Source organism: Parambassis ranga, chromosome 2 (assembly GCF_900634625.1).
Source record: "Parambassis ranga chromosome 2, fParRan2.1, whole genome shotgun sequence".
Lineage (NCBI taxonomy): Eukaryota > Metazoa > Chordata > Actinopteri > Ambassidae > Parambassis > Parambassis ranga.
This window is the reverse complement of record NC_041023.1, coordinates 12406327-12429575: the sequence shown is the minus strand read 5'-3', so window position 1 is coordinate 12429575 and position 23249 is coordinate 12406327. Positions and strand designations below refer to the sequence as shown.

Genomic DNA, 23249 nt, shown 5'->3' with positions numbered 1-23249 from the left:
TACGTGCTTAAGTGCTGGACATGCTCGAATAACACGAGCCACCTCCGGTGAATCGAAGACCGTCACAGAGACAGAGAGGGAGATACGAGAACAGATTAAAAGCGAGGAAATGGACACACCTGTCTGCTGGAAAGGCGTGACCCAAACTGCTAATGAATAGAGAGCTCAAACATAGCCAATTAGTTGCAGTGCTTGTTAAAGCAGCCTCTTAACTCATACGGTGTCAGGATAGATTGGCCTTTCATGGCTGCTTTGGGGCTATTGAAATGGCTGCTCACAAGTACATTAAAAAAGGAGGATAGCTAAGGACTAACCAAACTGTGTCGCTACTGATTCTTATATCACTGGATAAATATAATGTGGGTCAGACAGCTGAACTGCCACAAAGAAAACACCCATCTGTTGCTTGCTTATTTCTGTCTTCTACCAGCTTTATAAGAAAGGGAAGGCACAAACAGGGGAATGAGTGGAGGGAAGATGGTGCTTGAGAGAGAGAAATAGGCTTGTGAATGAGAGATCGGCAGGGTTAGAGGGGTGAAACTGTGAGGCAACGCAGAGCAGCAAGTACACAGGAAAAGGGAAAGAGGGGAAGCAGCAGCGAGAGATGAAAATAAAAGCTGGGCTGATAAGCAAACAGGTGAATAAAAGGAAGAGTAGGGAGGAGAGAAGCCAGAGGGAATGAATACTATAGACTAACACTGAAGCAGAGTAGGGCGGGGAGGACTTGGCACGGTAAAGGTAGGATGGAGGCAGCGGTGTGGTGAGATGCCTCATGGGAGAATGACACATAGCTTATCCCCTAGGGAGTAAAAGGAGAGGGGCCAGACAACCCTGCTGATTGACTGGCAGCGTCTCTGCCTGTCATTCACCATCTACTCACGCTGGCTGGGCTCCCTGCGAAGGAGCCAAGGGCAGAAAGCTAGCACTGCACAATGAGATTCACCCACATAAAGCTGCTCTATGCCAAACCACTGCACCACATAAAAGGAGCCTTTAAAATATGTGATTCCCCGTTCTCAGCTCTTTTTCAATAAGCAGCCATGCTATTCTGGCAACACATCTGAGAGCTTTGTCAAACACTTCTAATATAAACAAACATTAAAGTCCGTACCGTCACCGCACTGAAGATGTGTGACAGAAATATGTAACAAAGACAAGTCAACTTTCAGAAACACCTGTCAGTTTCTCGTCATTGAGTTAGGTGGGGTTGAGCCATAGAGAAGTTAAACAAGCCCCACCTCCACCCCTCCCCATGTTCCACAAACGTAAATATGTGGTTATTAATTACCGCGCGGCTTCTGCTGCTGAATCAAAGCATCCTGAATACAGTGGCAGAATGACTCACCAGATTGGCGCTGTCCAAGGTGCTGCCAGAGAGAATACATCACACTTCAACACTGCAGCCCAATCAGTGCCATGTGAGATGTGAGATGGGTGTGCTAGTACTGCACCCCTGTGGTAATTGAGTGCGTTACTGATCCATTCACATGGGTCTACATCACCATCTGGTGGAGAAGCCAGAGACTGCGTTGCATCTATTCAATTGTGTGCTTTGCTGCAGAAACGATCACAGCTGGGGCGATCTTTAAAGAAATGAGTGCAATGTCTGGAAGATAAAATCAGCAATGCATCAGCTGAACTGTGGTGTGGTGAATAGAGGCTTGTACTGTTGTTACAATGAGATCTACTTCTAAGCTTTAAGCTACTTAAAATTTTATGTTTTAGGGATCTGCTGTAAGAAACAGTGTCGAGGAACAAAGTGTGGTTGGGAGATACATTTGATTTATTATTCATACAGCCCAGTCTGATGTCCCTATTTTGAATTATGTACACCTTGGTGCTTAAGTAAGCAACTTACACAACGGACGGTTTGCATGTTAGAAGTTGAGAAGGAAACTGAATGATGGAACAATGCAACCTCTCTGCTTTGTATTTAAACTCCTTTACTGTTTTTCCTTTCATACCTTAACAGAATTATAGCTTCACACAGTCAGTACTTGATAGAGTCCTTGCATCCTTATTGCAAGTCCCCAAATCCCATCTTTAAAATAGTTATTCACTACAGAAGAATCTCCCCTTTGGCTGATTAAAAAACCCCAAATTCTATGACTTCAGTGTCTTCAGATGCAGCACTGATTGTGCAGCTTCAAGGCAAACTCCATTATCTGTTTCTATCTGCGATGCTACATTTGTCATCTTTGCATTCCACTTCTTTCATCCTTCAAAAAACACATTAGAATGTAACAAACATCCACTTATACAAATCCGCCTCACTGCTGAGTGAACATAGATAATTTCTATGAATGTGCATAGTCTTAAAAGATGCTAAATCCCACTTTGAAAATTAAAAGGCTTTGCTCCGAAGCACCAGAGAATGATATGCACCAGTGTAGCCTGTGGGGAGTTACTGTGCGGAAATACACGTTCTGCATTCGACAGAGACAATTGATCAAAACAGACTAATTAATGTATGTGTTTTACATATATTCATTTCCGTATCAAATATTAATGAAAATAAACGTATTTGTTTTTCAAATGAGCACAAGGCTATCAAATATTTCAGACACGCCTCATTAAAGATACAGAGCCAAGAGCGAACATGCATTTTTTAAAAGGGAATACGATTCACAATGGCATAACCAAGAGTTGGCTGCTTAGTGTGGCCTAGATCAGCTATGCAGAAGACTGAAAGCTGCTCCTGTCAAGGTCTTCTTGTAAAGGAGTCAAAACCTTTGGCCTTTGTCTTTCAAACAATCCTTGGACTCTAATTGTTCAGTTTAAAGCAATTCATACACTCAACAAAAATATAAACGCAACACTTTTGTTTTTGCTCCCATGTTTCATGAGATGGACTTGAAGATCTAAACTTCATTCCAGATACACAATATTACCATTCCTCTCAAACATTGTTCACAAATCTGTCTAAATGTGTGATAGTGAGCACTTCTGCTTTGCTGAGATAATCCATCCCACCTCACAGGTGTGCCACATCAAGATGCTGATCTGACATCATGATTAGTGCACAGGTGTACCTTAAACTGCCCACAATAAAAGGCCACCCTGAAATGTGCATTTTGTTTCTGCTTTATTGGCGGTCTGGGGACTCAGAACCAGTCAGTATCTGGTGTGACCACCATTTGCCTCATGCAGTGCAACACATCTTCTTCGCATAGAGTTTATCAGATTGTCTATTGTGGCCTGTGGAATGTTGGTCCACTCCTCTTCAATGGCTGTGCGAAGTTGCTGGATATTAGTGGGAACTGGTGCACGCTGTCGTATACGCCGGTCAAGCACATCCCAAACATGTTCAATGGGTGACATGTCCGGCGAGTATGCTGGCCATGCAAGAACTGGGACATTTTCAGCTTCCAAGAATTGTGTACAGATCCTTGCAACATGGGGCCGTGCATTATCTTGCTGAAACATGAGGTGATGTTCATGGATGTATGGCACAACAATGGGCCTCAGGATCTCATCACGGTATCTGTGCATTCAAAATGCCATCAATAAAATGCACCTGTGTTCTTCGTCCATAACAGATGCCTGCCCATACCATGACCCCACCACCACCATGTGCCACTCCATCCACAACATTGACATCAGCAAAGCGCTCACCCACACGACGCCACACACGCTGTCTGCCATCTGCCCTGAACAATGTAAACCGAGATTCATCCGTGAAGAGAACCTCTCCAACGTGTTAGACGCCATCGAATGTGAGCATTTGCCCACTCAAGTCTGTTACGGCGACGATCTGGAGTCAGGTTAAGACCCCGATGAGGACGACGTGCATGCATTTGAGCTTCCCTGAGACGGTTTCTGACAGTTTGTGCAGAAATTGTTTGGTTATGCAAACCAATTGTTTCAGCAGCTGTCTGAGTGGCTGGTCTCAGACGATCTCGGAGGTGAACCTGCTGGATGTGGAGGTCCTGGGCTGGTGTGGTTACTCGTGGTCTGCGGTTGTGAGGCTGGTTGGATGTACTGCCATATTCTCTGAAACGCCTTTGGAGACGGCTTATGGTGGAGAAATGAACATTCAATGCACGAGCAACAGATCTGGTTGACATTCCTGCTGTCAGCATGCCAATTGCACGCTCCCTCAATGCTTGTGGCATCTGTGGCATTTTGCTGTGAGACAAAACTGCACATTTCAGGGTGGCCTTTTATTGTGGGCAGATTGAGGTACACCTGTGCACTAATCATGATGTCAGATCAGCATCTTGATGTGGCACACCTGTGAGGTGGGATGGATTATCTCAGCAAAGCAGAAGTGCTCACTATCACACATTTAGACAGATTTGTGAACAATGTTTGAGAGGAATGGTAATATTGTGTATCTGGAATGAAGTTTAGATCTTCAAGTCCATCTCATGAAACATGGGAGCAAAAACAAAAGTGTTGCGTTTATATTTTTGTTGAGTGTATATTTCCGTAATAAGGTTAAGCTTTAGTCCAACATTTTCAGACTATTATCTACACAGCATTACCCCACAACCATGATGTTTTCCTCTTCAAACGCACACAGAGAGGATGAATGCCAGATTAGTACTATAGATTAGCATTTGCCAGGTTATTAAGTGAAGTTATTAAGCCAAGCCCTGTTTCTATTTAAGTTTTGTGTGATTAGTCAGTAATGGAAATAATTACAAACTACACTCAATGTAACACAATGCAGTAAAGTAGCAACAATCTACATCCAAACAAGTGGAATTTCTAGTTTTCTGTCCCTGTTTTGGGAAAAGAAAATCAGATTTCCACCTAACCATAATAAAACATGTTACACAAATATTATGGAGCCAACACATTAAGGCCTCAGACGAACAATCATGAAACCAACATAACATTGGGCAGCAGCATGGGCAAGGCACTCTACCAGCATAGCTTCCAGTGTATGCCTTAAGCAATTTCCCCATTGTGGGACAAATGCAGGTTTCTTAATTTAATTTAATAACAACAGCCCCAGCAAATCAACTCAGCAGCCATAATCAAACTAAACGGAAATAATAATTAATAAAATCATACTTACTGGTGGTAGATTCTCTCTCAGCGTGTATGTTGATCATTTCTGGTGTCACATCTTTTAGGACCCCTTCCTCTTCCTTATGGACTTGATGAAACTTTTGTGTCCACGTCCTTGGTGTCCATCTTGTGTTGTAATAAAATCCACCAGTTAACATCACGATTGATGACAAGTCTTGAGATTAGTGCTGCTGCTAGAACCAGATACGGGTATGACTAAATTTAACAAAGGAGCTGTCCGTGGCAGTCGTCTAGTAACTCAAAAGAAGAAGAAAAAAGCAAAAACTCCTGTATTCAGATTCTTTCTTGTGCGTTTGCAAATGTTTGTGCATTTTACGCAAAACTTAGTTGCATTCCGTACGAAACGGAACACAGAGACTTCTTAAAAAGTGTCGACGACCGTGTAGGCTATTTAGTCCCATTTAACCAACGTTAAATAATTAAAAACACCTGGAATGCAATTAACTTTCTCTCTGAAAAACGCCATTTAAATATCCAAACTGCGCAACACGCATGCGCGGTCCATTTGGTGGGTGTGTTAAAATGCGTGACCCAATCAGAAGAAACCTGCTTACAACCCACCATTATTTAAAACAAGCTGTCTACAAATCAAATCAATTCTTTTAATCAAGGATATTTTGTGGCCTGAATTTGTTTTTTTCTATCTAAAAACAAACAAATAAGTAAATAATCATTAATAGTGTACTTTGTAGTCATGCAACAGCACTACAATAATGCCATGTGTATTCTGTGTTTGCTTATTTGAAAGAATCCTGTTTTTAGGTGTGCACATTTTAGAGAGGTGATAACCATAACAACATAAACCTAAGACGCAAGTGAGAAGCATTGTTCCTGGTGCTACATTCCCTATTGTGCCATGTTAAAATGGCCGTGTATAGTTACATGATTCTTTATACAACAAAGGACAGAAAATGTAATTGTGTTATATACTGACAGTGTGTCAGTGATGTGGGCACATCTCCTCACAACAGGAATGATCCACATCCTGCATGGTTTTGCTTTGTATGCTTCCTGCATCTGCATCATACCATAATGGTATCCATGGCAACCAACACCACTAGGTCATGCAGTCATCAGACATCAATGAATGTCAAAGTGTGGTGACTGTGCAGTATAAAAATAGCAGTTGGAATTATTTCTTTTTTGACCTTCTCTGTGTCTCTTGTGTAATTTCAGTCTTCATGACACCGAGGTCAAAGCTCTGTGGGGGCCATGCCATCTGTAGCAGGACTCGTTATTCTTCCTGTTGCTGAAGATTTTTTTTACACAGCAGCTTGTATGCAACTCAACAAATTTTAATCTCCACCCAGATGGCATTTAGTGATAGAAAATAAAATAAGTATCTTTTTCACTGTTGATCTGTGAAAGGTTATCCTGAACCACAAGAATCTTGTCATCCTGAGGGAGACACACAGCATGTCCCAAGCTTATCTTTTGATCATTGTCTCCTTCAGCAGTGACTACATACTGACTCATATCTGTTGGGCTGCACCATCCAGAACCTGTTAGGTCTTAGTGACACCTATTGGTGGGAAGTGGCATACACACAAGATGTGCATTCTTTTCATGTCTGTAATTATCTGCTTCTTGTACAACACCTTCTTCTGCTGTTTTCACATTATTATTATGCTGCAGCAATCACTTCTGTACAACTTCTCAACTGGAAAACTGAATAAAAACTTCTATGTAAATCAAAGGTTTCAATCGACAAAGCCATTTACTTATTATTCAAAGCAGGCTACGCAGCACTGAACACCTAATTTGTTTGTGCTTCTTCTGCATTGTTGTTAGGCAGCAACAGTAACTGGCAAACTTTATCAGTGTCAGTGCTCACTCAGTCAAAAACGCAAAACTTTATTGCCATGTCACTTAGATCTATTATTCTAATACATGTTCTAAGAACTGACTGTACCTAGTCTGTTGCTAATGCCTTCACACCTGCACATTTAAGCATCATGTGTCATTGACCCCCTGGTTGCAATCACAGAATTTAGACAGCAGAGGGAGCATTTTCAACTGGTTCACATATTGACTGAATTGCCAGCAGAGGTTGTGAGTCATTTCTCAGTACCACGGTGTCCTGTGCCTTCCACGTGGTGCTGAGTCACTCTCCACCGGGGATAGGACATGTAAGGCAGCCTTTGACTGACGTGCCTAATGAGCACATACTGTCGAGCACATTCATCACCAAGTGCAAGGTGACAGAATTGTATCTCAATTTTAAAAATGGGACGAATGAGGAGTTAGTCCTGAAGTCGAGTACAACAACAAAAAAATGACGCATGTGCAATAACATAAAAAATATTCAATTTAAACTGGGAAAAGAAGAGGACAGGCATGCTTTTTATTTCAATTTATTTATCTTTAAAGAACCAATACGAACTGGGGATGTTTTCAAAATGGGTACAATGATAAAAAACACCATTTTCATTCTTCTCCAACTTATCTTTCAGATTGGATCTTAGGCTCTGTGTACAAGTGTAAATATGCATATTTTGGGAAATCCTACTAAACCCCTGATTGGGTGACAGAATGAAAACAGGAGAAGTACCTATTCCTGTTTAACTGCCTGGATGGGTGCCTGAAGTGTATGTGTGTGTGTTTGTAAGATGCTCAGCATGGTTTGGTGGGGTCATCTGAGGTGGACTGATTATTGCACTCCAACAAGATTTAAAGAAAAGAAAAAAAGACATGGCTCTCATAGAATAATAATAATAAAAAAAACACAAAACTATTGGATAACAAAGTGTCCTTGTCCCCTGCCAAACTGATAACTGCCACACACGTCATATCTTGTGAATAAATATTGCAGACATATTTAAACTCAGTGATTTTAAGCAAGTGAAGGGTAAATGGAGAACATTACTGCATTTTCAGGTGAACCTTTTGAGTTTTGTGCAAAAAAGACAGACAGTCACAATGTGTGTTCAAAAGTTTAAAAATGTTTTTAAAAAGGTACATTATTCTGGCCTAATCATAATAATATCAATAATTCGTGGAAATAAAAATCTGAATAATATAACATTTCCTCTTTTCATCACTGTGTTTGTGTAAAAATAAAAATTCACAAAATGGAAATCCAATGATACAACTGGGAAAAAAAAAAAAAAAAAAAAAAAAGGATGGACTCAAGTTGAAAATTTCTGACCCGTGGTTGAACAGTATAACCGGGAGGCGGGCCTATCTGTGTGCTTTGACCTTCCATTCATTGGTTCAGCTGGTGGATCCCCAGATCTGGATTCATTCATTTGATCACTCGCTTGCTCTCTAATCAATTAACCATGACTCTGTGTTAACAAATCATCACAATAATTACTGATAGCACTCTCTTCATTTTTTTTTGAAATATCTCCCCATGTTGGAAGATTCCCCACTAGATGCACATAAGAAAGATGCAGTGACAGGGCAGTCTACTGCACACAGCAATTGTGGCCGTTGGTATCCTTGAACCGCAGACGCATTTTGGGTCTGTATTTCTCGAGGTAAAGAAGCTGTTTGGAGTTGAAGGCTCCACGTCTCTTCCTACGGAAAGCAGAAGGGGTGGTAAAAATAAATATTAAGCTGCAGCTGCCTTTAAAGTCCATCTGCAGTTAAAACTGATATCTTTTTAATTTGCCCAGTCCCAGTCGTAAAAAATAATATATTAAGGTTTTCACATACGTTTATGCTGCAACTCTTCTGCCTCATCCACATAGAAGTTAAATAAGCATACAATACATAGAAGTTGCACCTTGCAAGGTATAACTTGGTTTATAGTCATTACCACTTAAAAGTTCCTTGTGTTTTACAGACTAGATGCAAAGAAATAATCTTCTATTCACCCGGAAAAACCATTAAAGCCAACAATAAATTTAATGTAAAAGTAAGCATAAATAGGAAAAGTACTTACTGCCTTATAAACTGCACAGCATCCTCATACTTCATCCCACTCTCAATGAGGGCTAAGGCCACCAAGACTGGAGCTCTGAGAGGTGAAGAAATCCAACGGACCGGTTCATGTAGGCAGTGAGAGAATCAAAGGAGGAAAGAAGAACGCAAGATTAAATGCCAAGGTTCACATGGTTCCATAGTAATATGGTGCTAAAGGGGGGGAATGAAGGGGGGATAAACCTGGGAAACAGGCCTGGGAAATCAACAGGGGTCTGCACAAGTTCATTGTTGCCCTGCTGGGGCACTGTGCTCACACCTTGAGCCTTACACACAAACACAGAGACCTGTGATAAGTTACAGACTGCCTTCTCCTTTCTCACCAGAGGACATAGCGTGATGATAAATAAATATTCAAACTTTCTAGACCACTTGGCAGGTCAGATCTCAGTGCTGAGAGCATTTTCTTTGGTAGATGTTTCTTTCACACAAAATTCAACTGGAGCTGCATCTGAGAGGCAGGAGTAAAATAAAAGAAGAATGGAACACAGTGCGAAAGCGTAAAAGGAAGGATAAGGATATTGTTTTAAAAAAAGGCACAAACAATAACAAGGCGCATAGCTGCTGCCTCCTACGCTGAGTGTCTGAGTTCTGTGTATAACCCAAGACTGTACAGAAAAATCAAAGGGCAGTACACAACACAGGGAAGAAAATGCCAGTCTAATACCAGGAATTATAACCTCTGGTATGCCACAGCAATGCGAAAGGCTAGAAGCCATTCAGAAGTGATTGGCTTAGTGTGCACTTGTTGTCGGGAAAGACATTTTTATTTTCACACCAGCTGGCCTACGTCGGGGGCTTCCGCCTTCTTTGTTTTCACACTTGTGCTGTTACTCAGCATAATTCACCTGTAGTGTGACATTCGACTGTCACACTTGTCTGAATATAACTGTGTGTATCTGCACATCGCCTATGCAACCTCGTGACTGACACACCAACACCATACAAACATATTTGCAGTGGCAATGATTGACCAGTTTAACTAGCTGATTGTTTATTTACAATCCAACAGGAAGAGAGAACACCCATCCACATTACTCACTGGTGTGTAAGATGTACACAACCAGCTAGAGATGCAATAAATACTAAGGAAGGAAGAGGGCCTGGCCAAGGCTGATGGGTTGTTGCCTTTAAACCAGGATACGGATCAAAAATAACATTAGTAAATGAAAGGATGCCATGGGAACAGATATGTCAGTTTAATAATTTTTTTATGTATAATATCATCAGTTATACATCATCAACCATTCTTTCCACCTCTCTGGCAAGACATATCTTGTGTCTGAGAGTGTGTTCTATGTTACAGTCTGTTAGTTGTGACTGTTCAATGGGTAACTAGGAAATTTAGTACAGCAGACATACCGGCCCAGTCCTGCCACGCAGTGCACAGCAATGCAGCATCCGGGTTCCTCTCGAAACTTGGTGTTGAGCAACTTGAGCCAGTCGTCCACAATCTGGGTAGGAGGTGGGGCGCCGTCATCAAAGGGCCAGTCCTGGAAGAGAGAATAAATACGCGTGTGAGCCTGTATGCTTTTCAACTTAAACAAACGGTTTAAAAAAGAAGAAAAAAAGCACAATCTCTTACCAGCACCTGGATCCCCTCTTTCTCTACTGGAGCCTTATCATAGGTGGCATCACAAACTCTCACCAGTGTGTTCACCTCAAATTTTTTCAGCTCCTGGCAGATATCAGACAAGAGAGGACTTTAGACAGAGCGCTTGCAAACAGACGCACAAAAACAGAAACATACAACGCACCTCAGTGAACTTGTTGAGCGTGGCATTGGTGGGGTTGTGGGTGATGAGGAACCTCATGCACTCGTAGGCAATCTCGACTGCAGCGGGGCGGTTCATGTTGGCGAGACGGCTTAAAAAAACAATTACAATACAATATTCTTACAAAACAAAAGCGAATTTTGGCTCAGAAGTCAGCAAAGACTGCTAAGGAGATTTATGTATACAGGGAAGGGCAGAATAAATAAAAATGACAACACGTGGAGAAGGATGGGTCAAGGTGTTCACTATGGTGATGATGTACACACAAAGGGGAAACAAAAAGGATAAACTATTCCACAGTACTCCAGGATGTAAAAAAAAAAAACTTACAGAAAACCAAAAACGTGAAAGAATTTAAAAACAAACAAACAAACAAACAAAAAAGATGAGGAGACTATCCAAGAGTCATCCAATCAGTTTACCCCATTCAGGAGAGCTGTTTGTGATTGGCTGTTCAAGGAGAAAGTGGCAAGCAAAGATTTTTCGTATTGGTTGGGACAGGGCAGGGGAGTCAGGCCAAGGACTACGCAATATCCCAGGGGGGCTTTGGAAAAGTCAGCAGTTCCTAGTGTGCCGGCCGTCAGGGGGGTTTCTGGGTAGCGTAGTCCCTCAGGGGGCGGCCGATTCACTTCTCCACTGAGGTGAGGTGCTGTGCCTGGCAGAATTCCCCGCTCACACACGCCATATAGGTACGGCTCAAGTCAACACAGAAACCCTGTAAAGAAATAGAAAAGATGTATTGAGATTATGATGACTTGATGATTTTACCAGAATCGTGATTACTGAACTGCAATGCATTAAAATGCATGCCTTCCTGCAGTTTAAAAAAAAGGGGGGGAAAAACAAAAACAATCAGCCTTAGATATGTCTGCAGTGAAATGACTCTACTTTTGGATTACATCCTTCTCTCAATTTACCACCTGTCACCAGAATGGAAACTAACTATATAGAATGGAGCATGCACACACGCTTCATAAGGCTGTCTTTCAGAACAGGTAATGTCTGGTCTGTAACTAGCCAAGGAGCAGTCATCTGAACTGTGCCAAGTCCTTGACAGTCTAAACCCAGCCGCCACAAACTGGCTGGAACAATCTCAGAGCAAAACGGGCGGAAGGCAGTGGTGGTGGGGTGGGTGGAGGAAAAATGAATGACGAGAGCTAGCCATCTCTACACCAACTACGTACACAAGGTAGTGGGCGGTAAATGGAGAGAAAAGGCTTGGACTTTAGCACCATGTCACAGGCAGTAGTCACAAGGTGAGGATTACAGGATGGGCACAGCTTCAAACCCCTGCATTTCAATCCCACGCTCCCTCTTTTCACCTTCTTGTGAATGACAGAAGACACTCTGTACTCTCTCAGTCGCACTCGCCATCCATTTTGCCCAGGTTATTCAAATTTACTATTTATCGGTGTATGACATTTTTAATTTGTCCCAACACAGCGTGCTTGATTTAGAAGGATAAAAAAAACAAGCCAGTAAAGACATCTAATTTTTGCAAACCAAAGCCAATCTTCAAAACCACAGCAACTCTCTCCTCTTTCTTTAACTCCCACCTTCTGCCACACTGTCACTTACCCTCTCAGCTAACTGCCAACCACAGGGCCACTGTCAAAGAGATGCATCAGCCCACTCCACCTTCCATTTTTTTCCTCCTCTCCATCTTTTATTCTTGGAACGACAAGGGCACTCAAAACAGCCTCGACTCTTTTTTTCTTAGTGTGATGGCCGAGATCCTCTGTGACGCCTTTAATTACCACCTCTGAGCAGTACTGAACAGAGTGTGGCACTGCTGTCTGCATGCACACAACTGATTCTTGGACAAATGGGAAGCAGGCCTCTAAGGTTTTCACCTGATTCTAAACCTCTACAAATAAACATACATACAAAAAAAGAATGGGCAAATCAATGACAAGAGGGAGCACGCAGTTTACACGCACTTTTCACCTGTAAAATCCAACTATTAAAAGAAGAGCAGATGGTTAAGAGACTGAAGTACAGACAAAACACTAAAGAACAAAAGAACCAAGAGACACACCAAGGACACCGCAATGACAGCTTATGTTAAAAGATGAAAAGCAACTGGACTGTGGATGGATGCCCAGAAGCACAAAGTAACTTCAGGCTATGCTTATACTGCACCCAGTTATAGTGCTTACAGAGAGACAAAGAGGAAGACTGAAAAGACATTTCAAAGTTTCACTGGTATATGTAAAGTGAAGCACGTATGAGCTAGGTAGAAAGGTATTAGCAAAGAAATATCTGTATGGATGTTGTCTATCCTGTAACGGTAAACCATTTAACAAAGCATCGCTCAAACCAGAAAGACAATTACAATTGATCCAGAAATTGAACAAGAGGAATACAAGTATTTTTTGCCATTTCCCTAGGTTGTTGACCATTTAAAAAAAAACAAAAAAACAAAACACTATTCTTAGTTGCAGCACATGCCAACCCTTGCCTGATCTACTAGTCAACCATTAATAAATAACACTCATGAGCAGATGGCTAGGCACAAAATCTAGATGTTTTGTTGCCTGGTCTTAAGTAAACCTTTTAAAAAAAGAGAAGTGAGTAAGCTGTGGTAACGTCAAGTCTGCCCAGCTGCCTGCCAGTCTGCCATCACAGCAGTGTCGGGAAGGCATGCAAATCAGTCTTGAAATGTGCAAACTGGTTCTGCAATTACATAGATGCAGGAAGAACAAAACAAACAAAGAGATACACACCAATTCTCTTTGAAGAAAAACAACATGTCTAACCACACAGGAAACAAGCAGCAGTGTATACAAAGACGTTGACGACTAACTAGTTAAAAACTTTTAGTTTTCTCAATGATAAATTGACAATACTCCTTATTTAAAATAAAGGCACTCAAATGTATGCTTGTCAATGGAGAAACTAGTGTTTTTTTGCTCTAATAATTACCAAGACAGTGATAAAAAGTGCACTAATCTTTTGGTTACAGCAGCCATTACCGTTAGTTACAGCAATGTCTTCTTGTTGTGGGATCAAATATCTGGCTGTGGTGCAAGACCACCTTGACTAAATAAATGTCAGAAACCCTAAAGAGGAGAATATCTGGGCTTTGGCCAACATTTTTGTACATGCATGTCTATGTACAAACATATATTCTAAATTGGGAGAAAGGTCAGTAAGTAAAAGCAGAGGCCCACGCAGCAGCCCAGAGAAAGCTCCCTTGGTGCCCTTTCTGCATCACGTGTTTTACTGTTGGAGTAGAGCTACAGCAGGACAGGAGGGAGAGAGTGAGGAAAAGGGACTGACTAAGAGCTGATAAGAGAAACTTCCCAGATCAGCTGGTCTTCCCCAGAAATCTCCAACAGTGACTAAAGAAAAAGAACAGAAGGAGACAGTGAAAGAAGAAAAGTGTGAGAGAGCAAGGAGTAGCAGTACTAGCCGATAAGGCCTGCAGTATCTCAGAACAGAAAAGGACAGGCAAACCTAAACAACTGATAAAGTGCCAAAAGAATGGGAACCAGGGCATGGGTGTCCTGTAACTGCTAACTCATCATTTTAGGTATGATTCATTGGTCCCCTATCATAAAAGTAGAAATTCAGGTTCATTGCCAAACTGGAATGTGGGATATCCAATTGTATAAAGTGACAATGCTTTCTTATCTGAGTAGAGGAACAACTGCCAAGTTGTAAAGTTATCATAGCTTAAGTGAATGGAGAGAAAGTGAAGTGAGTAAACTGGGGGTACTAATTGGAAGCCTTCCAGCATGTTCACGATTTTACTGCTATGGGACCCTATTCCAAAGCTAAAGCCAGGGGCAGCTCTTGTTGACGACTGATAGCTGTCAGGTGGACTATCTCCACGACTCTCCCACCACTACTGTATGCACCATGTACATAGTGTAGATAGCAACAAGCTGGCTGGGGCAATACATTTGCCACAAGGGCGAGGGGGTTGATCTAAAATTAGAAAGGAAAACAACTACACACTAAGCTCAAATGTCTGCATATGGAGCACAGGCAAAATATCAGACTTTTGCAAAACTTATGGAATGTTAGAGTCCATCTTCCTCCCCGATTGTGAAAGATGTTAGTATTACATGCATCCCTGTCTAGCGGTTTGAGGTTGTGTGTCTCTGATGTTTTGTCTAAAGCCAGACTGGGCATGACCAGACTGTACTGCCTTGAAGCAGCTGGAGGGATAATTTGCTGTGTGAGACCCAAATCAAGTTGCAGTGGGGAGAGCACATGTCATCCATGACAGGATGGACAGGGAGGAGGAAGGAGGGCAGTCCAGTGGAAGCCCTGCTCTCCTTCAAGTGAAAGCAGCATGGTTGGTATGAGAAAGAAGGGCTGTGACACTCACATACAGACCTGCTTGCTACACACATGTGTCTCTCAATGCTAGCTTACATGAACATCAAAACGCATGTGCGGTAGCCCCCATCTGTTATGACGGGTGCTAGTGTGAAACTCACTGAGGAAACCACTGACAGAAACAAGGCTCAGTGGGAATTAAAACTGGAGCCAAGTGTCACAGCAGCGTGTCTTCATTCCTGTAACGGAAATGTTAGAGGATAATGAAAGAAATCCTAAAGAGGACATAACAATAAATTTGCACAGTACAACAAGCATGGAAAAGAAAGAAAAGAAAGGCAGGCAAGTTCTAAATCTATGACAGATAAAACTGGTGATCACACCTGCCCAATGGTCCAGCTGGTTCCTTGCAGTGACGTCAATGCCGCTGATAAGCTTGGTGGGCAGCTCTCACCTCAAATTAGAACAGTTCTAAACCAGCACCGGGAACGAGAGGAAACTGCTACTCATTTAAAATCGTCTTGGAAAAGCTGTGCAGTGGCGAACTTTGTATTGGAGCTCTACACAACTCGTACACCTCTAATTTTAGGTTGTTTTCACACTCAGGCCAATTGGGAGGCTTCAAGTGCATACTTGCAAATTTTCATACATTTGCCTAGGTGTGAGCAATCAATAGTCCACCTCACACCCAGTTTGATTATGTTTAATTTTAAACGTACACTAGATACCAACATCATCATACAAAAATAGCTTACTACCCTTTCTCTACAAAGTACTTCTGGCATCATGAAAATCAAGAGTAGAAATAAAAGCTGCATTTAGATGCCACACACAACAACACTACTAGTTTCCTTCTGCTTTTACACAGCAGCTGGGCCAGAGTACCAAAACGAAGAGTCCATATTTTATTACCTTTACAAATCTTGTCACAAACACCTGTTGCTCAATCTACAAGTTGTAACTGGTTTTGAGAACCCAACAATTGCTCATTATAAGATAATTACATATGTCCATAGTTAAAAAGGGTGTGGTGAACCCTACTGTCATTGTTGGAGTATTGTGACAGGTCACCACAGTATTCAGCAAACAGCACTGTGCACAACCCTCCCTTGCCATTAAACATGCTTAACAAATAGGCCTGCAAAAAAGCAAACACAAAAACTACAATAAGTTTCTCTAGTTAAAATTATTTTTTGAGTCTCGCCAGCTAATCTAAAGTGACAAGCAAGACACCAAAATCTAAGACATGCCTGGACAGGACAACTGTAAAAGATGGAGGCTTATATGCAAACGTTTAAGCTGCTAGATTTTGTAGTTGTTTTGTTGCGCCTCCAGTGAGCTGCACACTCCAGGAGGGTAAGGCTGAAAGTAATACTTACAAGTCAATACATTCTGTGTGACTTCATGGGTTTGTTTACGAAATTCTGTCAACGTGCCTCACTATGGGTTTCCAGGAATGTAGTTGTGAATCTAGGAAAAGCTGGTACACAGTCAAAATATTTCTGAGAACAGCATCTTTACCTCACATACCACGTGGGAAGGCAGACTTGTAATGGCAAAGCTCAATTATAGTTGTGTGAGGAGTGTTGCCACCACTACAACCACCTAAGCTGCAACGACTGTCAACTCACGTTTATCATAAAGCATATGATAGTGAATGAACACATTTTTTTCTACCGTCATGCTGACAAAACAATGAAAATGAAGACCAGAGGACAAAAAAAATTAACAAATCACAAGCAAAAAAAATCACAAGCAATATGAAACTATGCACAGACAGGCAGTGTGACTGAGGCTTGCGGTTGTCTTGGATTGAAATATACTGAACCCAGATTTCATTGCCAGGAACCTATAAGATACACATATGTCTCCCTGAACTTTAAAAACAACTTAAAACAAAAACCAGTCCAAAAATGCACAAGTCAGAAGTTTTACTGTCACACGATAAGCCATAATACAGTAATCTTGTATTGTTGACAAATTTTAACAGTAGAAAAAAAATTACATTTGATCATTTATACACACACACACACTTCTACACACTGTTTTAGGCTATGTGTGGGTAGACAATGTTTGATCAAGCCTAGAAATAGGTTGGGAGCAAATAATTATCTATAAATGCAACACCAACAGACACAAATATTCTCAGGGCTTCCCACAAGTTGAATTCCACCAGCAACTGCAAACCTCTTTAAGGTTTATAGTGGAGCTTCACCACATTTCACGAATGAAATAAAGGAGGGAAAAACATAAGAGGGCATCTGACAAATGGTTAAGTACTAGTGTGCCCACTAATGTAACACAAAAGAATGCTCTTGTAGGACATTAATGATGAGTACTCTTTTTATCAGACACTCTACTGTAGATTAAATGTTCAAGGCAGTTGAAAACTAACTGAACTCAGAGAACATACACTTAAATTACTGCAAGGCACTGAGAACAACTTCTAATCTCACAAGCCTGGCAACTGTATGAAATGAATTCACATTATCTGTTTTGCGATGTTTCTGGCTGTGCCCACAAAAGCATATCTACATGAAAGAGGGGATGTTAGAGGCTCCTGTAACATCCACCTATTTTTGCATGTTCTTGATTAGATCCTCTTATCGCTCACTAGTAGCTCATTATAATATGAGTTGATGTATCGCTTAGCAGTGTATATTGTGCTATTGGCTTGCTGTGCCAAGCTTATGTTTGTTGTGTCATTAGACCATTTGTTGCCAGATTTCAGGCCAAGCTGAGGAAAATACTTAAGTTTAAGTACAAAATAACAGGGAAAAAAAACAACCAAATGTCCAGCTCAGCATTACAATAAAAGCGCCTACTCCTTATTCTATCTTTCGCTTAGTTTAACAGGTTACCTCTCTGCTTGCAGAGGACAGGAGCTATCCTTCTTGAGGAGTACTTGTTGTTCTGGCTTCTGTGTAAACTAAGTAGAAAAGGGAGTTGAGACAACATGTAGACCCCTTTATTTCGATGAACAGACTAACAACCCCTACACACAATCGCATACGGCAAAGCCCACTTATCACACTGCTTTGCAGCCTCTGAGAGAGCACAGATAAACAGTGTGACGATCAAAGGCTTCCGACAGCACTTATGGGTAGGGCGAGAGAGGGGTAGAAAAGGACTGATCCATCTCTGAAAAGGAGTCAGAGAGACCAGGGCTCAGCACCTTAGAAATGGGAACGAAAAGAAAAAAAAACATCTGAACAAAGGCATATTCTGTACTCACAGAGCAGCACTTTTAATCACATAAAAAACCACCAGCCTCTGAACATAGAAAAGAGGAAAAAATTCATTTGACTACAATCTCAACAGGGATGAATGTTGCAAACTCAAAAAGAAAAGCCTATTGTCTACTGAACAGGAACCAAAGCCGACAAGATGACACAACAAGACAAAAACAATATCCAACAATGGTAGGAAGAATCTCAAACATTATGCATTTTGGTTGAGATAAAACATATGACAACAATATTAAGACTAATATATCATTATTACATTAATGAGCTTCTGGAAAATCTGACCTAGCAAACCAACTAAAAATCACATACTGCTGCTGTGTTTCCAGGAGTAAGTACAGCCTGGAAACTCTAGCCACTTGAAGCAAAAAAAAAAAAATAAGCCAACCAAAACTGAAAGAAGAGAAGAAAGACTTGGAGCTTAACAAGTTCCACTGTTAGGAAAACACAATTATAATACATTGCCTTTATCATTGGACCAGTCCGAATGAATTTGTTTACATTTGGGATTATTTATTTAAAAAAACTTCTTGAGGACAGCCTTAGTTAAAACCTGTTTGAAATTTTAACATTTTACTAATCTTTGAATGAAGCACAGAATGACCGTTGTAGCTCATCCACTCAGGATATTATTTTGCAAGGAATTTGCTGTTTCCATAAGGATTCTAAAGGGATGGATACTGCAACTTTTCACCAGCTGGAAACTTTTATGTGCACTTTAACAAGTGACTTTTTTAAGTTACCTTGTAACACAGTTACACAAGTAGGTCTAATTGTTTGACTCATGGGTGTAAAAACATACAGCCTTAATGGGCTATTGTTGTCTATACTGATGTGCATCACATTTGCTGTGTTTTAAATACATTTATAATCTTTCCAGACAGGACCGTAAAGTTGACTGCCATGATTTGGAATATGGGTCAAGGGCCTATTCTCAGCTATGTGAGCTTGTCTGCTAAATCATAATCTCATGTCACAATCCTAAATCTGCTTGAGGACACCATCTTACAGCACAGACAGGACACGTCTTAGCAATGAGTCACACCTCTACCTGTTTGCCAACACATCAAAAAGCATGAATAGTCTGTACTGACGCAGTTTATAAATCAAGAAATTAAATCATTAATCCGCACGATCTACAGTGAAATCTGAATACTGGACATCAATCCCACATTCAGGATAGAAAAGACAGTTCTTGTTGGTAATCGTTTATACAGTCAGAATTTCCACAACAATCTCAATAAATTTCAGAGCAGGAGTAAGGCAAAGGAAATGCCCAGACAACATAATGCCTGCTCACAATTTTTCTTGGAGGTGCACAGAGTCCCACAACAACATCAATTCTTCTGACATTTGGAAACTAACTTTGCCTTCTGACAGGAGCATCGGGGGGATGCCTGTTACCATACCAACGATTATCTCTGTGGTAGCAACAAGTGCTCCTGCAGGGAATTGTGATGTCCCTTGTGAAGAGAGAAGAAATGGTGCTCTCTTTAAACATTTGCAAACCCAAGCTAAAGAAGCACTAGAAGCTGCAGCATTGGTCGAGCGCTGAGGAACTTTTTAACCCATGAACAAACTTCCTAACCAAAGCCATATAATATACCCTCATAATCTCAGATTAGCTCCTAGGGGCAAATACATGTTTTTGAGATTATGGCTATAACGCACACATTAGTTTGAGGCCATGCTGTGCGGGGTAGTCACACATTTCAATGTGTTTAATAAGCTGCTTACGTAAATTAAGAAAAAATGCAGTAAGAAACAAAATTGTCCCTAGGCAATGGAATAACACAAGTTTCTGTCGGCACAAGAATACCAGCATTTTACATACCACTTAAATCTAGAACACTGTGAATCGTAAAAGGCGAGCAGACACATGCAACAGCTCTAATAACAACACCCTTTACTGTAGCATGCTTGGCAAAGGACTGAGTTTTCCCTGCTAACTGCAGCCCTGGCAGCTGTGGCTGGATAAGTTAGGTGTAAACACAAATAACAAAGGAAGATCCTATTCCTACCTGTTGCTATAGTTTCAGTAGTCAACCTTGCAGCAGCAGCATCTAGGAGAGATGTCAACCTGTCAGACACTGCCAGTGCCACACAGCCTGTGCCACACCGCCTGTGCCTTTGCTTTATCTGAATGCTGTGGCAACAACTGTAAACGAACACTGTGCCGACTAGAGCATGACTCATTAACCAAAACAATGCATAAGAAACGCACACAAAAGGTGCCCATGACTACTAATGCATAATCATATGTTTTATTTCCAATTAATGGCTTTAAAGGAGTAGAAAACTATGGTGGGCATCTAACTAGCTTTCCACTTTGGATTGATTTCAACACAATATAATGCCTATGGAGTAAAAGATCTTAGTAGGCCTACCCACACCAAAACCACAAAGCTTGTGTTTCATCTTCACCACAGCCAAACACCCTGGGGAATAACTAGATTTTAAATTGGCCGAATCTGTTAAGCCAGTGACTGTGGATCAAGCCTCTCTACCCCTACCTTTCAACACTTGCAGTCACCCTGTGGCTAGATGGGCTGGATGCCAGCAGGCTACAACATAGGTGTTCTTCTCCCCAGTAACCCTCCTCAGTAAGTTGGCATCATGTTACTGTACACTAGGTTCACCTTTCACAGTTACGGTAACCAAGGCTGAGAACTTCCCTTCTTGTCACAGCGCATTTTAATTTTGTCCTCAGACAGAGGAAGTACGCTGATGTTGACATTCAGACAGAGTTCGACCAATTACCGTACTACAGTCCCAACATAAACCTATTTATTCTTAGCAGAACAAAATTTACATGTTGATTAAGCAGATGCTATGAGCCCTTAAATATATTTTTGAAAAGCCACACGGCACATGCTTAACATGTTTTTTTTCTCATAATATAACAATGCAACGTAGATGTATTCTTATTTAACAGGCAGAAAAAAACACAAGTGTTAACCTTGCAGTTTTGTCTTAAACAAATTCCAGCTGTGAAGACTGGACCCAAAGGTAAAAGAGCTCAACTGGCACCCTCAACTGTATAGGGCTGCCTTTGGCTGCAGGCTGTCCTGTAAGAGGACTGAGAGAAGTAATGCTATTTCTAGATTGGCTGGTGCATCATGTGTCAATTGGCTATAAAATAAAGCAGGTCACCAGCATGGGTGACCTACTTTTAAAATAAAAAAGTGAACTCAAAGTAAAGACTCAAAGTGCTGTTAAGATACATGTAAAATCTCCACCTCTCATGCAGCCACCCTGTGTCACCACTAAAATGACACAAAAGGGTACAACTTACTATTGTTTTCCACATAATCAAATGTTTATTTGGCTTATTATTTCTACCATAGCTTGTCATAGGTCCAATTTGTCTTGAAAAAAAGCAATAAGGTATATCATCCTCATACTCTGTGCAGGTAAATTGGGTCACCTTGCAGTGACTCATAAGCTAGAATGTATAATTAGCTTACCTGTTACACCAGTTACTCATTGACTCATCCGCCCGTGTTGGTAGGAATGTTACTAAACTATCCATATGTATTACCTGCCTACTATAATTTACATTTAAGGAAGAGACTGAAATCACTGAAAGGTCATAAATTGAAAACTGAGAGGCATGGGAATGAGCCGCGGCCTTTAGTGTCACAGCTGCTCTAGTCAACTTCCTCCCGAAGTGCATTTCCTCATTTCACTTCAGCCCACATGGCAAAATGGTCGGGTGTTTTCTGTTTTAGAAAACCAGACAAGACTAAATTATAGACCCACCTAATCCTAGTGTTAGCTATATTTCTGCACAGAAGTCTACCGACTCAAGCCAGTTAAGTATGAAGACAGAAATGTTCCGATACAACCCGTGACAATAAATTACCAGAAGCAAATGTACATGTGAAGACCACTTCACGTTCAAATGTGGGTCTGTCATATGGCTTCAAATGGGTCAATCATGTTGTAGGTCAAGATTTGTCACAAAGGGCGGAAGGCAGTTAGCTAGCTCAGTCGCCATCTGGTTGTCTCTTGGCAGGCTTTTCACACTGCCGACGTCTTTCGAGCCCACTACAGCAATGTGAAAATACCGACAATCATAGCCGCATCGAGCAATGGTGCAACTGGCCTGAGCATTAGCAAAGCCAGCTGATAATCAAAAGCTTGGCGTACAACAAGAGACTGTCTATGAGGAGTGCTAACATTACCTGTACTGATGAACCATGAGCTCATTGTAGAGCTAAGGATAAGGTTAGCTCCTAGTTTGGAATTCCGGACGACGATCAGTTCAGACATAAAACACGGCGTCCATCAAAACCTAGTGTATTATTGGTTCAACGTGAAAAATAAACAACAACACTAATGCCGGTAACTAAAATGTTCATGGGTGTTTTTCTTGTTTTACCAAATAAGCATAGCCGCAAGCTAGCAAAGCATATTAGCTAGCAAGCTAGCTCAGCTCCGCACTTTGCTTTTTACTAGCAACGTTTATCAAGCACACCAGAGGTACTCGCCGAATTGTACTTAACCAACTTCAGGTTGGGCAACACCGACTCGTGAAACAATGACAATTAAGACCAACATACCTGTTAATACACACTTAAAACAGTGAACGTGGGAAAATCGTCCAAACCTTGCTCCAGAAGCTAACAATAACGTAGCTACATACTGGTTTTCTCTACTTAGACAACCCCTCATGGAACTTACTTAAGCTGCTCCGTGTTGTGGTAATCATCCAGCAATATGTAACCCAACTTCTAATCGGACTGTGGTAGTACCATTGCATTCACTCAGCCACTGTCAAGTTGTAAGAGGCCAGTTTAGAGAGTTTTGATCATTGACTACTTACAAAGAGCAGGCTGAACATTGAAATCCCGTGACTACCCCGGAGAAAGTGGAGGGAGTGTAGAAACCGCTGTCAGGTCGCCTTTTTGTTCCTCTTCAATGTGGCAGCTTGAATTCTCATCGGAGGTCGGGAACTGTTGTTGGGGAG

At 41.3% G+C, this 23249-nt stretch overlaps 1 protein-coding gene across 2 annotated transcripts; it reads right to left on the bottom strand.

Moving 5' to 3' along the window:
* Positions 1-8312: 8312 nt before the first annotated feature.
* On the bottom strand, positions 8313-23249 carry ptp4a2b (protein tyrosine phosphatase 4A2b). Of its 2 annotated transcripts, none has more exons than XM_028429444.1 (7): positions 23106-23249; positions 11165-11457; positions 10725-10833; positions 10553-10645; positions 10330-10460; positions 8930-9004; positions 8313-8562 (listed from the first exon to the last, which is right to left on the bottom strand). In XM_028429444.1, the coding sequence occupies exons 2-7, from the start codon at positions 11167-11169 to the stop codon at positions 8451-8453; spliced, it is 525 nt and encodes a 174-aa protein (XP_028285245.1). In that variant the 5' UTR covers positions 11170-11457; positions 23106-23249; the 3' UTR covers positions 8313-8450. The 2 variants fall into 2 exon arrangements, with proteins under 2 accessions (XP_028285245.1, XP_028285254.1); XM_028429453.1 differs by lacking the exon at positions 23106-23249 and adding an exon at positions 22964-23097.

Excerpts from the sequence above, each read along its gene's own strand:
- ptp4a2b (XM_028429444.1), bottom strand. Across the intron at positions 10,646-10,724 it reads CGCTCAACAAGTTCACTGAG|GAGCTGAAAAAATTTGAGGT; the intron begins GTGCGTTGTATG and ends GATATCTGCCAG. Across the intron at positions 8,563-8,929 it reads GCTGTGCAGTTTATAAGGCA|GAAGAGACGTGGAGCCTTCA; the intron begins GTAAGTACTTTT and ends TGCTTTCCGTAG.